Raw genomic sequence first — 15610 nt, 5'->3', positions numbered from 1 at the left:
TTTCATATACACTTTTAAAATAGAAACATACCGATAGTGTCCCGAGCTTTTTTTGAGATTTTTTTTTTTTAATTTTGTCGTGAGAAATTTTCTCAGAAATCTAGATAACAATATTTTGAGACCGTAACATGGATCCAACTGTACGGATCACGCAAATAAAAAAAGGAATCCGTATCGGCATCCCTCGAGTCCCCGAGTCGATTCTAAGTAAGTGTGTAATTGTGTATCGTATCGTTTGGGAGGAAAAAAAGAAAAAGAAAAAGAAAAAGAAAAAGAACGAGGAAAGAGTCAGCTGTTCATTCCTTCTTTCTCCTTCGCATCCTGCGCTGGGTTTATTTCGTTCCCTGTTTCAGCCTCCGACTCTTTTTCTCTGAGAGCGAGAGAGAGATGGCAGCGAACCTGTTGGAGACGTACGCGTGCGTGCCGTCGACGGAAAGGGGGCGGGGGATCCTCATCTCCGGAGACCCCAAGACCAACGCCATCGCCTATTGCAACGGCCGGTCCGTCATCGTCCGCCACCTCGACCGGCCGCTCGAGGCCGTCGTCTACGGGGAGCACGCCTACCAGGCCACCGTCGCCCGGTTCTCCCCCAACGGAGAGTGGGTCGCCTCCGCCGATGTCTCCGGCACCGTCAGGATCTGGGGCTGGCAGAACGACCACGTCCTCAAGAACGAATTCCGCGTCCTCTCCGGTCGGATCGACGACCTCCAGTGGTCCCCCGACAGCCAGCGGATCGTTGTCTCCGGCGACGGCAGGGGCAAGTCCTTCGTCCGCGCCTTCATGTACCGTCTCTCCCTCGACTCTTGCTTCGATCGGTTTCCTGTGGATTGGTTTCGTTTCCGTTTTTCTCTGTTACCGATTCAAACTCCTTTTTCTAAGTTGATCACAAACAAGGAATTTTCGATAATCCACTGAATGCGATCCATGAGTGCATATTTCTTATTTTGATTAGTATGATCATAGGGAGAGTGAGCAGTTTCTGATTCCGTTTGCGTGCTCTTTTATCTGTTCGGTTATTAACTCGTTAGTGTTCATATTGCTGAGAAAGGAGAAAAGAAAAATAAGAGAGATAAAAAAAAGAAAATTGAGTATGATCAGGAATGCTGCTACTACAATTGCTAGAAAAGCGCCTAAATATTTAATTTTCGTTTCAATTTTCCGTTTCGAGTTGTTTTCATGGCCATTCTTGCTTCTGTAAAAGCTTGCTTTTTTTTTCCGCTCTTTGCCATGGTATGCTCTTCCTTATTGTAGTCATCTCTAGGATGGTCTCACGCATGAACAAGCTAGGATTATTGCTTGCTACATGTGCAACAAATCTTGTTTTTGGCACCAAGTTTCTGTACCTCTTCACCACGCAGCCTAGATAATAAAGCATAAACGCACAAACACGTCTCTCAATGGAGAATGATAGCCAGTAGAAAACAAGCACACCCACGCACAAGTGTAAATGGGGACCATGGTTTAAATTTATCGGTGCATCGGGGTAGATGATTCCCATTAGTCATACCTGGTGTTTTTCTTTTCCTTCTGTAAAAGACAACCGTGTCATTGTTCTGAAAGTGACTCCAGTGGAGAGGATGATGAGTGCAGCGGAGATCTTTCCCATCTGATTGTGTTCCTCTTGCCAAATATTACGTCTGTTTGTACAATTATGTTCTCACAATTAGCACAAGTAATTTGTCTAACAAGCAATGTATCACAGTAATACTTGGGAAGTTGTGCCTCAACCCCATGATTAAAAACGGTTGGTTGCAAATGGATTTACAAAGGTATGTACAAATTAGATAAACACATAAAAATATACTTGTTGCAAAAGAATACAATCAACAACATAGCTTGAATTAGTGAATACGTTTAACTATGTTGTTAAAATTTGCACAATGCATGTAATGATTTCATTTGTGTTATCGTGCAGCTGGACTTTATATTAGTTGGATGTGAAAAATCCATTTTCGCCTTGGGGAGTTGAAAGAAAAAGTATACATGGAGCGTTGATTTTTGTGAAGCTGATCCTAGAAAACATGTGTGCAAGCTGAGAAGATCAATTTATGGACTAAGCAAGTTTCGAGTACTTGGTTCTTGAGCTTTCATCTGGCACTGAATAGAATGTCGTAGGAAAAGGAATGATGATCATTTATCATTTATGTTGATGACATAATCATAGTTGGAAGTTCCAAAACACCATACATGAAATAAAGATATCCATGCTAAAGAGGTTCTGAATGAAAGATTTAGGAGAACTGCGATGCTTTTTCGATGTTGAAGTTGATAAATCTGAAGATAAGATTGCATTGTCTCAATGTAAATATGCAATTCACATAATTAAAAGGTTTGATATGATAAATTACAAGTTGATAGTTTCATCACGGGCAGTGAATAAAGGCTGTCAAAAGGAGAACCACTAAAATAAACAAAAAAGTACAGAAGCATGTCTAGGGAACTTGTTAATTTATGCGTGCACCTACCATGATGCACATGGAAGCTTTGAAAGAAATCTTGCTATATATAGAGGTCACTCCTAGTGATGCAGAGCATCCGGATCATCATCACATTGAAGAGAAGTTGGATGTGAATCCAACTCTACATTACTAGATCTGGAAAGAAATACCAAAGACTATTCAATCCAAATCTGGACCATTCGAGTTCAAATGAATCTCAAGGGTAAAATTATCATTATACATATTTTATTTCCTGAGAATTTTGGTTCTTATCATCTCAGAAAATATATTTTGCTTTGTGGTTCCATTTTTGTGAATTTTGGAATCACCCTTGTATTTTTTCGTTTTATTTTTTATTTTTTAATTTTTTTAGGTGCTGAATTCTATGGATCCAGATAGTTTTGGTGTCGGCTAGGATTTATATTGGGCACTAGAGGGTGTATGGGTATTTGGGTAATTTTTATATTTTATTTCAGCTTTGGATTCAGACCTTGACCCATTCATTTGATGTGATCAAATTTGCAAGTATTGGATCTTGCAATAGATCCAATATTTCAAGTATTTGATCCACATTGGCGCCACAGTATGTTGAACCAATGTGGACCCAACACTCAAGCCCTTTATTCCTTCCAGAAAAGTCATGTATGCCTTATTGAAAAGTCGTGTATGCCTATTTATTCCATTTGATTGTTAGAAAGGGTAAGTTAAGGCTAAATTTAAAGAAAATTCAAAACATGTGCATCCATTGGCCACTTTGGGAGGTGGCATTGGAACCTACCTCAGCCATTAACTCAGCCTTTGCTGAGCTCTATAAGGCTCTAGAGAAAGTTGTGCAGGGGTTTTGGCTTTCATTTTTTTTTTTGAGAAAAAAAGAACAAGGAAAAAGAAATGGAGAAGAAGCTAGTCGTCCCCTACCTCTAGCTGACTTTCTGGGTTGTGAATCTGTTGGACAAATACGTTTGCTCCTGCAACATCAGACCTTTGGTGAGAATACTGTTGCCGTGAAAGTGTTGGTCCTTGAACGTGTGACCCATTTCAAGGCTATTAAGGATTGTTGTTGTGTTAGTGAGACCGTGAACATCATTTGCTGCCAATGGGACTTTGGAGACTCGTGTTTGTGTGCGTGCCTGAAGTTGCTAACTTTTGTTGCTGTCGTGAGGTTACCCGACGAACCTGAAAGACGTGTGATATCGTTGCCATTAACCACCAGCATACCAAAATTTCCTTCTGTCACATTGTTGCTGCTGTTTCGCAACCATTTGCCGACTTGAGCAGATTCTTCTCATTGCTGAACCAGTCTATTTATCATTGTTGGACATTCGAGCCATTGCTGGAATCGGTGTTGTTAAAAGCGCGCCTCACCTTGAGGCAAGGCCCTCTGCACCTCAAGGCGCCAGCCTAAGGCATGATAGTAATAATAATAATAATAATAATCATATAATAATAAAAAAAACAATGATAATAATAATAATAAGAAGAAGAAGAAGAAGAAGAAGAAGAATATGAGGAAGAAGAAGAAGCATTTTTTTATTTATTTATAATTTTAGATATTTTTATAGTTATTTTTAAGTTTTCAAAAAAAAATTGAGGCTTACGCTTTATGCCTCGAGGCTTATGCCTCGCCTCAGTTTTTGGTGAAGTGCCTTGCTTCGCCTCAACTTTTTTCACAACATTGGCTGGAACCTTCTCACTCTTGTCTTCATCTTGGGTTTGACTTGAACTTGAGTGATTTTGTTTTGATTAGAAAAAAAACTTGCTGTGTTTTGCTTGAAAGAAATAGATTTTTGAAGTTGATTTTTTTAGAGATAACTTGTTTAGACAAAATATGTATTTGTGATATTTGTTTAAACTTTAAACTAAGCAAAGTCGGGTTAAGGAGGATGGGATTTCACATTGTAGAAAATACCTTTTGAAGTATCTTTCTGTGCAGGTTGAACTATAAATACTAAAAACTAAAACTGGATTAATTTAATTTTGGTGTTTGATATACTGTATGACTGTTTTAGTTCATTTCAGAACTATGCCTAAGAAGACCCTTCGTCAGTGTTTTGAGCATAACTCTCTCGTTCGAAGTCAAAAAATTGTGTGGTTTAACTTGTTGGAAAGCTATTGAACGCCCGACCAACTTCGTGTTTTACTCGTTTTCTGATTCCGACGTTATCATTGTCGAAAACGTCCCGAAACAGAGAGGACAACCACTCGAGTGTCTGTCCTGGCCTGTGTCAGTCTGGTTCATTGTTTAGGTCATATCTGGGTCATTTGAACTCAGAAATTCTTGATTTTTGTTTTGTTGGAACAACAACAATTTTATCTAGAATTTTCGTGTTCTGGCCATCAACAAAAACAGTAAAGTTAGTCCCCGTTCTGGTCTTTCACCAACCGGGCTGTCCCAAGTGTGACAGTCTCCAAATCCAGCAACCTGTCCCTTGTCTGAGCCATGTCTCAACAACCAGTTGTCGAGAAATTACAAAATTCAGACTCTATAGAAAGGCAAAAACATTATCTACACTTTTTGTGGTGCCCCTATTTGCAAATTAGGTGATTAGCTCAGTCTAAACGCCTTCGGTCAGAACTTTTTCAAAACTTTGGATATCCGTTTAGTGCTTCTGCATGTTGGATCCATTCGGATCGTGGATCGTGGACCAACCTGCAGTCACTACCGCATCATTGTTGGTATCAAAGCCCATTGGAAGACTTTGTTCCTATAGTCTTCAAAAACTGACCCGAACAAAGAACTCTGTCATTCACAAGACTGTGTTTTGATGTGTCAAACAGTCTCGATGTTTTTGGGCGATATCTCTTTAACCCAGTATCCGTTTTCAGTGTTCTTGGATTCGTTGGAGAGGTATCGAAAATACCTCCAACTTTTGTGTTCTGACCGTTTGCAGTCTCTGAAAACGGATGTGAACAAAGTGTCTGTGTCCGGAGTGTACCAGTCTATCTTGTTCATCAGATATCTTTGCGCTCTGATATCATAAAATTCTGATTTTGTTGCGTTGAAAAGATAATTTTATTGGCTACATTTTCTCAGTTTACCATTTTTTACTAATTCTGTGATTTATTGGACCGAATTTTCATTTACTTGCTTATGCAGTAGAACTAATAGGACCGGAGTCTTGGCTTCGAACCGACTCACAGTCGGTACCGCACCACCTAGTCAAGGCCTTCTTTGTCATAAGAATGACCCACAAACAAGTGTAATTTAATTAGTTGTGGGTAATGTAGTTTGGGTAGGAGATCTTGACACTAAGAAATTTGTTTCAGGTTATTATGCATTTGTGCGCATCTTTCCAAAAATTGTAGATTTTTGTGTAAAAGTGTAGTCTCATGAAGACAAAGAATTGCTAGATAAAGTATTGAAGCTGAATATAGAGCCAAGTCTGAGAATGGTTTATGAAATGGTAAGAGTCATGGTGTAATGAATATATTAGGAATGAAAATATGTCGTTGCATTGCATAATGTGATAAAAAGTGCTGTAGCACTAGCATCAAGTCCTGTATCGGTGATAAGTCAAAGCACTTTCAAGTTGATTATCACTTTGTCAGTGAGTAGAAGCCAGGATTACTGGAAGTGCTGGTAGGAGTGGGAAACTGCTCTTCCTTGAAACGCTTGGGGAAGAGCCCAATATCGGGAAATGAGTTTTCTTTATTTTTTAACAATTGGACCAGTTTTCTCTCTGTCTCACTCTCTCCCCCTCTCTCTGTCTCTGGCTCTCTTTGTCTCTCACTCTCTCCCCCCTCTCTCTTCATCTCTCCCTTTCTCTGTCTCTCATTCTCTCCCTCTCTCTCCATCTCTCTCTTTGTCTCTCACTCTCTCTCGCTCTCTTTGTCTTTCACACACACACACACTCTCTCTCTCTTGTTACATGCGGAGATGTATGCATTATGCACACACAGAATGAGCTTCCATGTGAGTTTGTCTCTATTGAGAATAAAGGTTGGTTATTGCATACAAAAATAATTTTGTTTTCAAGTAGTGAGCATTGTTTATACTTTATGTGGATGAATATTGTAAGAAAGTTCTGGCTTCAAATTTATGTTGAATAGTGGTTTTAGTAGGCTGTTAAGCAGCTTAAGCTTGGGTTCTTGTTCAGTTTGACTTGGCTCATTTGTTGAATATCTTTTGTTCCATTGCAGACCTTAGCTTATATTTGTCTATGTAGTTTTTTACTTGTTGATCATGAATTCATGATCCGGGCATATTAACAGCCAAGCTGCTTGCATATATAATTCAGTTTTGAAATTAATAGATCAACTTTAATATTATACACTCATGTTTTATTTTGTCAATAATAACATAAATCTTATATTTTTGTAAATTTTAAAAAAAATAATTACATTTTCGCATCGCTTTCGATTCCTATTCATTTCTGTCAAGATATGCATGTATGCATATCTAGTTGTACATATATACGATATACATATATCATATATGTATGGATGTATATACATATATAATATATATATTATATATATTCATTTTATTCATTGTAATAGATAAATATCCACTAGGGGTATTTTTGTCTTTTCAATGGACATGTAATTAGGTTGTGCTCATTATGAGCATAATAGTCTTTATTTATTTTATGTACAGACTAGGAAATTAGTTTGCAGTGGAGAGCATAATATACAAAGCTACATAGAGTTATTGGGACCTCCCCAACGGCTCTATTTCTATCCATTGGGGAGAGTCCCAATGGCTCTATGGCTCTCTTGTGCCTATAAATAGGGGAGATCCCCTTCCATGTAATCCAATGCTTTCTCAAGCATTTTGTAATACAATTCCCTATATTTTTGTGCTCTCTTGGCCCTTGTGTAGGTTACTCCATGAGATGGGTTTTGTTCCAAATTAGTATTAGAATCCGTTGGAAAAATTTCTTGATGTGATTGAGTGTTGACCTATAAGTGGTATTGTGATTTAAATATTGTGTTCTTGTAATCCCATAAGAGGCACCATCTTGTTCTTGTTTCATTACATGGTATCATAGCCATCGGTTAAAGACTTTGTTCGTGTGGACGTGAGAGCATGGATCTTATGTTCGTGATCTCGTGGTGTTCAAAGTGTATTCTACTTCTATCCTATATCCTCTTCTTCTCTCTTTTCTCTCTCTCTATCTCTACACCCTTATTTGTAAAAATGGAAGATGAAAGAGAAGTGGTCGTCTCTGGTTCCTGTAAGACTCAACGATACAAACTATGTGATGTGGGCATCCATAGTTAAACATAAAATATGGAAAAAGGGTCTATGGGGCTTGGTCGAATTCACCGAAAGAGAACCAAAGCTTATCCTTACCAAACTTGAAGATGGCAAGGAAGTAGCTCTCCAAGGAGAAGAGATGTCTAAAGCCATTGGGGAATATGAGAAAAGATGGAAATATTGGAGGATGGGCCATTCCAAATTCATTGGATGGCTCATTAATACTGTTGACATAAAAAAATGCTCAAGTTTGGCAAAATTTGATTTTGCAAGTGATGCATGAAAATATCTTAAATTATAGTCTAAATGACATAGCACATATATGCAATGTGCAAAACAAGGTTAGAACCATGACCCAAGGAAAAATGAGCATTAGGGAATACTATAATGCTCTATCTCTTCTTTGGTATGAATTGACTCCTTTAGAACCTAAGTGACATTGTCATCAAGATGTAGAACTCTCTGAAAAACAAATTAAAACAAAACATTTCTATCAATTTGTTAATGGACTTAGATTCGAATTTGAAGGGACCAAATCGGTCATTCTTCGTATAGGAGTACCTATCATAGTAGAAACACTAAGAATTAACTATGGAGGAAAATAGGTTAAAAAAATCCTCTACTAAAGATGAATAATTCGTGCTTGTTATGTCAAGGCCCGAAAACCACACAGTGGCTTATAAGCCTCCTCACTTTGGAAAAACTAATGAGAATGAGAGAAACTCCAATGATTATGGGAGGAGTCTAAATGATCATGGAAGAAGTGAATATGAACACAAGAAGAGTGACAAACTAATATGCTATCATTGCTATGAGTCAGATGAGAGATGATCGAAAAGATGAAAAGAAGGTGGCTTTTGTGGGGCCATCTTTGGAAAGAAATGATGTAGATGACAACTCCAAAAGTGTGGGCTCATTGTCTTTGGCACAACTCATGGAAGCACTACAATGGTACAATCAATGTTCAAGAATCATCTGCTTATCTCCGGTGCAGCCGTATCTACATGTATTGATCCCGGTACGACTTGACTCCAAATGAGATGCGGATGCTTAGATGGATGTGTGGAAATACAATAAAAGATAAGATTCGGAACGAGGAGATACGTAAGAAGGTAGGTGTTGCACCCATTGAAAATAAGATGCGAGAGAATCGTTTACGGTGGTTTGGACATATTCGGCGAAGGCCTAATGATGCTCCAGTTAGAAGGTTGGAGAAATGGGAAAATATATTAGTTAAAAGAGGTCGGGGTAGGCCTAGGAAGACTTGGATGGAGATGATAGGAAAGGATATGATTGCTTTGAACCTCACCGAGGACATGGCATTGGATAGAAATGATTGGAGGAAAAGGATTCATGTGGAAGACCCAAAATGAATTTCTTTTTTGGTTCATATCGCTGACCCCAATTGTTTTGGGATGAAAGCGTAGTTGTTGTTGTTGTTGTAATAAAGTTGATTAAGTTTGGGTCAGAGTTGCCAATTGAGGAAGCGGGAGTGAGAAGCGATACGGGAAGCGGGAGCGGGAAGCGAGGCACTTTAAAAAATGTAAGAAGCGGGGAAGCGTGGGACCACTTAGAAGAAAATTATGAACCGTCTCGGAAGCGAACCGGAAGCGAGGGGGAAGTGAAAAAATGAAAAAATGGGGAAGCGAGGGGGGAAGCGTGCTTCCCATAAAAGAGAAGCACGCTTCTCAAAAAAGAGGCCCCACGCGTTTCAAAAGCACGACGTTTCATGCTTCCAAAGCGCATATTGGGGAAGCACGCTTCTCCATTACCCTAGGCGCTTCCGGTAACTCTGGTTTGGGTTTTGTTTGAAAGATGGGGTGTAAGATCCGTTGTGGTTTTGTGGATGTGAAATGGAACTGTAAAGGCCCCGAGTTTCTGGGAAACTTTTCGCAATTGATTTAAAAAAAAATCCGCACTTTTCGGGGGTATGAGTTGGGGTCGTTACAGTGATAACACAACTTGATTTTAAATCTTGTTATTACTGACAATGCATTGTTTGTTAAGTCTTCTAATGCACGTATAGTGATACTACTTCTTTATGTTGATGGCATGATTATCACAGGAGGTGATAAGCAGAAAGTTAGTCATATCAAAGATGTGCTCAAAGCTAACTTTGACATGATAGATCTTGGCTTTTTAGGATACTTTTTTGGAATAAAAATAGCTTACTCACCTTGTGGGTATTTGTTGTCATAGACTAAGTATGCAACCGAGATCATAGAACGGTCAAGACTTTTAAATAAAAAATGAGTTGACACTCCAGAGGTTATCAATGCAAAGATGAAGGATGATGGAGAACCTTGAAGGATCCAACTCCCTACAGACAGATGATTAAAACTTTATCTTATCTTTTTATTACTCGTCTTGATATTGCAGATGCTATTCACTCAATTTTAGCATGATTCTACTACAATACATATGAGTGTTGTAATAAGGATTATTAGATATATCATAAATACTATTAGTTGTGTTTATTTTTATTATCTTCCTCCTCGTTAGAAGTTATTGCACATTCTGAATCTGATTGGGGGAATCTGTGAATCATTATCGCTCAATTATAGGTTTTTGTGTTTTTTTAGGGGATTTGTTGATTTCATGAAAATGCAAGAAACAACAAAAGGTGTCTTTGTCCTCTATAGAAGTAGAGTACCAAGCTATGAAAACGACAATCTCCGAGTTGGTTGTGAAGCGATTACTAGAAAATTTGGTCATTCATATAGCAGAACCCTCAAGACTATGTTGTGACAACAAAAGTGCAGCTTACATCGCCTGCAATCACAACTTTCATGAGAAGACCAACACATCAAAATGGATTGCCATTATGTGAGAAGAATTTTTGAAGAACATTACTTTTCCATATGTACCATATGAGTATCAATTGGTGGATTTCTTCTCCAAAGCACTTCTGTCACCAAGATTCCATTTTCTCCTTAGCAAACTCTCGATTGCAGCACTGTGAGTTTGAGGGGGGTTGTTAAGATATGCATATATGCATATCTAGTTGTACATATATATGATATACATATATCATATATATATAATATTATATATATATATTATTCATTGTAATAGATAAATACCCACTAGGGGTATTTTTGACTTTTCACTAGACATGCAATAGGTTGTGCCCATTAGGAGCATAATAATCTTTATTTATTTTATGTACAAACTAGGAAATTAGTTTGTAATGGAGGGCATAAAAGACAAAGCTACATAGAGTCGTTGGGACCTCCACAATGACTCTAATTCTAGCCGTTGGGGAGAGTCCCAATGGCTCTATGGCTCTCTTGTGTGTATAAATAGGTTTGATCCCCTTCCATGTAATCTAATGCTTTCTTAAGCATTTTGCAATACAATTCCCTATATTTTTTTGTGTTCTCGGCGCTTGTGTGGGTTGGTCTTGTGATTTGAATATTATGCTCTTGTAAGCCCATAAGAAGCACCATCTTGGTGCGACACTCGGACATGGTTTTCTTTGTGTCAGGTGAAGTCAACCACATTGAGGTCCATTTTTGTCTAAAAGTAGATTCAATTAACCCTAACCAAGTCCAGTTTATGTGTATTATATATATATATAATTACATAAATACACACACATACATGTATATATATATATATACGCACCTCTGCACCAGTGTAGTTATTTTTTATTAATGAGGAATAACAATTGTAAATTGTTAATTTGATTTATTTCATGAATTTATGCATGATAAATTGATGATATGATAATTGTTTTATTTCATTAGTGTTAACTTAAAACTGTTAAAAATTATATATATATATATATATACACACACACCCTCCCCACACACAAATTTTTTAAAGTGTTGCATCACTGCATCCGCATCCGAACCTATGTGACATAGGTCACTTCCCTCTTAGTTTTCCCTTTGAATCCTGGTTTGCTTCCAGTTCGATTCTTAGGTCGCTTTTGGTTCGCTTCTTAGGTTGCTTCCGAGACGATTCTCAGTTCACTTCTAAGTCGTTTCACGCTTCCCGCTTCCTAAAATTTTAGAAGTGTCTCGCTTTCTGGCTTTCCACTTTCCACTTCCTTGATTGACAACTTTGGTAGAAGCTAAATTTATCAAATCATAATTTCACTAAAGGATTGTCAAGGGCAAGGCACCATTATTTAAAGATCAAGTTGTACATACTATGCTATGTGTATCTTGGGGGAGCATGTTAAGAAGTAATTGGTTCAATGGTAAAGGGGCATATAGGTATTTCACGTTAAACCGATTGCTTACTGGTAACAATAGAAAACTATGGAGATTAAATGAGATGCCTAGTGTGGTATCTTTGTAATATCACATCAAATGCATGACTTGTTTGTAAAGAACCCTAATGACGATTAGTATTGTGTTACCCTCATCATTGAGAAAGAGAGAAGGGATCATGACTTCGCTCCTCCATTCCATCTTAATTATTTTCTTTCTTCTGCTTCTTCCTTATTTCTGCGGATTTGATGTGTTTGATACCTGTGCATGGCTTAAAAACAGGCCCAACTCTAAGACAATGAATTAATCAAACACAAGGATAATAGTCCTGACTAACCTGAGTTGATCTATGTGTTGCCCTATGTTGTCAAAGGCGTGCCTATTGTTTATATATTGTTTTATATATATATATTGTGTATGTTTTGTTTATCTACTTTATTGATTAATAATTGTTTGTTTTGAAATGTTTAATTAGAACAATGGAAGATGCAAACCCAAGTTCTTCAGATGATTGTGGATTGGCTCCTCTAAATGCAAGTACAAGTGGCTCTTGTTCCAACCCTAGCAGAGAATCTTCAACAAAAAGGAAAATTAGAAACTCTGGGGATCCGACATGGAATTGGGCATTTTGCAAGGATGAGGCAAATTTGAATTCAGTGACGTGATCTGTGCAAAAATACATATAAAGGCGGAATCTACAGAATTGTTTGTTCTTAATTTTTTTTGCCCGCCTAGGCCCTGCCTAGTCGGCCGCCTAGGCCTTTTCGAAGGTCCTCCAACTAGCCCCGCCTAGCGCTTTCGACAACATAGTGTGTTGGTCACATTACATGTCACCATGTGATCTAATTCTAGCAACATTCACCGATAGAACCATGAACCAGGTCTATAATTTGGAAAACACCTCATCCTCTTAAAACTCACAAAGGTGCTTCACCACCTAAAAGTTTATTAACGTTGATTACATTTCACTAGCCTGCCAGAGTCAGGAGAGTTATCAGGCATACCATCAACACTTGTTCTATTTCGTTGCAACAGCTACTCCTTTTTGGGATCTTGGTCTGTGCTAAAGGTAAATATGACATTTACTTAACCAAGAATATGTAGTTTTTTTATTATTTATAATTGAATCATTTGCACACAATTAAAAAATGACAAAGCAAGCATGCATAATGTTGCTAATTCCATTTTCTTTTGATACCTCAAAGAGTAAGGAAAGGGTGATTTTTTTGTCTTTCTATCATTGACATTCTGTTTATGATAGAGATAATATCTTTTTTTTTTTCTAGCATTATTTACCATATGTGAAGTTTGATTGAGATTGCCTTGATATTTTACATTTAAATTTGTTTCGGTTGTATTTTGTGCTTTGCACAATTTATAGTTTAATCCATCTTTGTCATGGTGATCTCCTTCTCTTTGTTGTATTTTTTGTTTTTGTTTGTAGGTGGGATTCAGGATCAACTGTTGGTGAGTTTGACGGTCATTCAAGACGTGTCTTAAGTTGTGCATTCAAGCCTACAAGACCTTTTCGTATTGTTACATGTGGAGAAGATTACTTGGTGAATTTCTATGAGGGACCACCATTTAGGTTCAAACTGTCACAAAGGTTAGTCTTGTTTATGGTTTTAAGAGATTGATTTATACTATATTAGGTCAAGGATAGTGCAAATTTGCTAAAGGTTCAGCTGTTTTAACATAATTGTTTTGTATGAAGAATCCTTTGGTACATTGTCTTTCTTTTTTGGTAAAGGTATGAGGATCCAATGCAGGAACTGAAGCGTGACATGTTAGCCTGTCGAAGCAAATGAAATTCTAATAGCTATTCAGTATATGATGTGTTAGCTTTTAAGTAAATAATGACCATTCTCAAACTTTAGGAGTGCACTCTGGCTTGAAACATTACTATAACGTTTAACTTGCAATGGAATATAAAATCATGGTATAAATAAGTGTTCCTAGTATCTTCATGCTTGAATGACATTTTCCAAAAGCAATGCACATGATGTAAATAATATTTTCTCCAAATTGTAAGGAATTATGTGCTCTAGTGAGGGAGATGTATACCTGCCCTTTATCTGATGTGTAGTCTGTTTAAAACTAGTAAGAGAATTAACTAATAACATCCAAGGGGAATATATCAGGGTATTGAAGATAACATTTAAACTATTATTCCTAAAATGGCCAACACAGGTTTAAATTAACTGCACCGTCTAGGTAAAAGTTTTAATATAATTGATCTTTGTTCTTGTAGGGACAGGACTACCACTTTTTCTACCAAAAATCTAAACAGATTTTTCAAGCCATAACTAGAGAGCTTTTCTGTCCTAGAGGATGGGCCCTGCTGGTTTCCAGATCACAGTTCATATCTTGATAATATTGCTTCAAAATACATTATAACTGCCAAGCCCCCTTCATGAGAGCGACATAGTTATGAATCTAGTCTGAGCACATCAGGAACACTTACTAATTTAGGTCTCTCTCCCTCTGTGTTTAAGGCTGGAAGGTTATAAAAATGGCAAAAAGCAGAAAATATGACAAGAACATGAGGGGCTTGGCAAACTTTCTTTTTCTTAACAGTTAACATAGGTTATGGATATATAAATGATAAAAGAGTAAGTTAACCGATAAGGGAAAAGTCTACTAACAAATGACGCTTCTCTAGAAAATCTAATTGCACATTCATAAAGGTTTAAGTTTCATATATACATATGGATTCATACAGTTTGAGGATTTGATTAACATATTTGTTAGATTTGAAATTAGATCAAACTAGATTAGCTTTCTATTCAAAGTAATTTAAACATGTATCTCTATTTGAATCTTTATGGCTATGGCCACATATGAGAAAAAATGGAAAGAATGGAGAATGGGGCATGCCAAGATTATGTCTTGGGTCATTAGTAGTCTTGATATCAAGAAGTGCTTGAGTCTAGCTAAATTTGAACATGCAAATAAATATTTGCATGAGACTATCTTAAGAAAATGTATTCTCTTAAATCTATGTCACATGGGTGCAGGTGCAGGGGCAGGGGTGCGACACTTTAAAAAAACTTGGGTGCGGGGATGCGGCAAAAAGTTGGACATAAATGACCCTGGGTGCATTGACTGCACCCAGGGTCAGGTTGATCGCATCGGGTGCGGGTGCGATGTGAGTGCAGCACCTAGTTGAAGAGTCCCTGTGACATAGTCTTAAAGATATTACCCACATTTGCAACTTGTAAGACAAGGTACACACTATGATTCAAGGAGAAAAATGTATTAGAGAATATTTTAGTAAGTTGTTCGACCTTTGGAATGAGTTTGCTCTTCTTGAGTCACAATGACATTATCCCAAAGACATAGAACTCCGTCAAAGACAAATTGATGTGAAACATTTCTATCAATTCATCAATGGTCTAAGACCGGAGTTTGAGTCTACTAAATCGGCTTTTCTTCATAAAGGAGAAGTTCTCTCTATTGAAGAGCTAAGTATGAAAGAAAATAGACTAAAAAAAAGACATTTAAAGATGATGATAATTCGGTCATAGCCGTGTCTAGGTTGAGAAACCATGTCCATGCTTACCAACTACTACATTATAACTATCACATTATAAGAGACCAAACAATGATAGCTATGGAAAGCAAGACAATGAGTTTGAAAAAAAAATAAATTATTTGCTATTATTGTCGTGAACCGGGGTATGTCAAGATATATTGTCCTAAACTAAAGATACCCTATGAGAAGAAGGTAGCCTCCGTTGCTCAAGAGTCAAGTG

The 15610-nt window shown here is 37.5% G+C and overlaps 1 protein-coding gene across 2 annotated transcripts; it reads left to right on the top strand.

Moving 5' to 3' along the window:
- The first annotated feature begins 264 nt into the window (after positions 1 to 264).
- Positions 265 to 13678, top strand: LOC149829677 (actin-interacting protein 1-2-like). 2 transcript variants are annotated; one of them, XM_090016065.1, is made up of 3 exons: positions 265 to 782; positions 13300 to 13461; positions 13606 to 13678. In XM_090016065.1, the coding sequence occupies exons 1-3, from the start codon at positions 388 to 390 to the stop codon at positions 13661 to 13663; spliced, it is 615 nt and encodes a 204-aa protein (XP_089872191.1). In that variant the 5' UTR covers positions 265 to 387; the 3' UTR covers positions 13664 to 13678. The 2 variants fall into 2 exon arrangements, with proteins under 2 accessions (XP_089872191.1, XP_089872192.1); XM_090016066.1 differs by lacking the exons at positions 13300 to 13461; positions 13606 to 13678 and adding an exon at positions 12331 to 12542.
- Positions 13679 to 15610: the final 1932 nt, after the last annotated feature.

This window comes from Nuphar pumila, chromosome 8 (assembly GCF_984573655.1).
Source record: "Nuphar pumila chromosome 8, dmNupPumi1.hap1.1, whole genome shotgun sequence".
NCBI lineage: Eukaryota > Viridiplantae > Streptophyta > Magnoliopsida > Nymphaeales > Nymphaeaceae > Nuphar > Nuphar pumila.
Note: the sequence above shows the minus strand (reverse complement) of the source record. Positions and strands in the feature narration are given on the sequence as shown.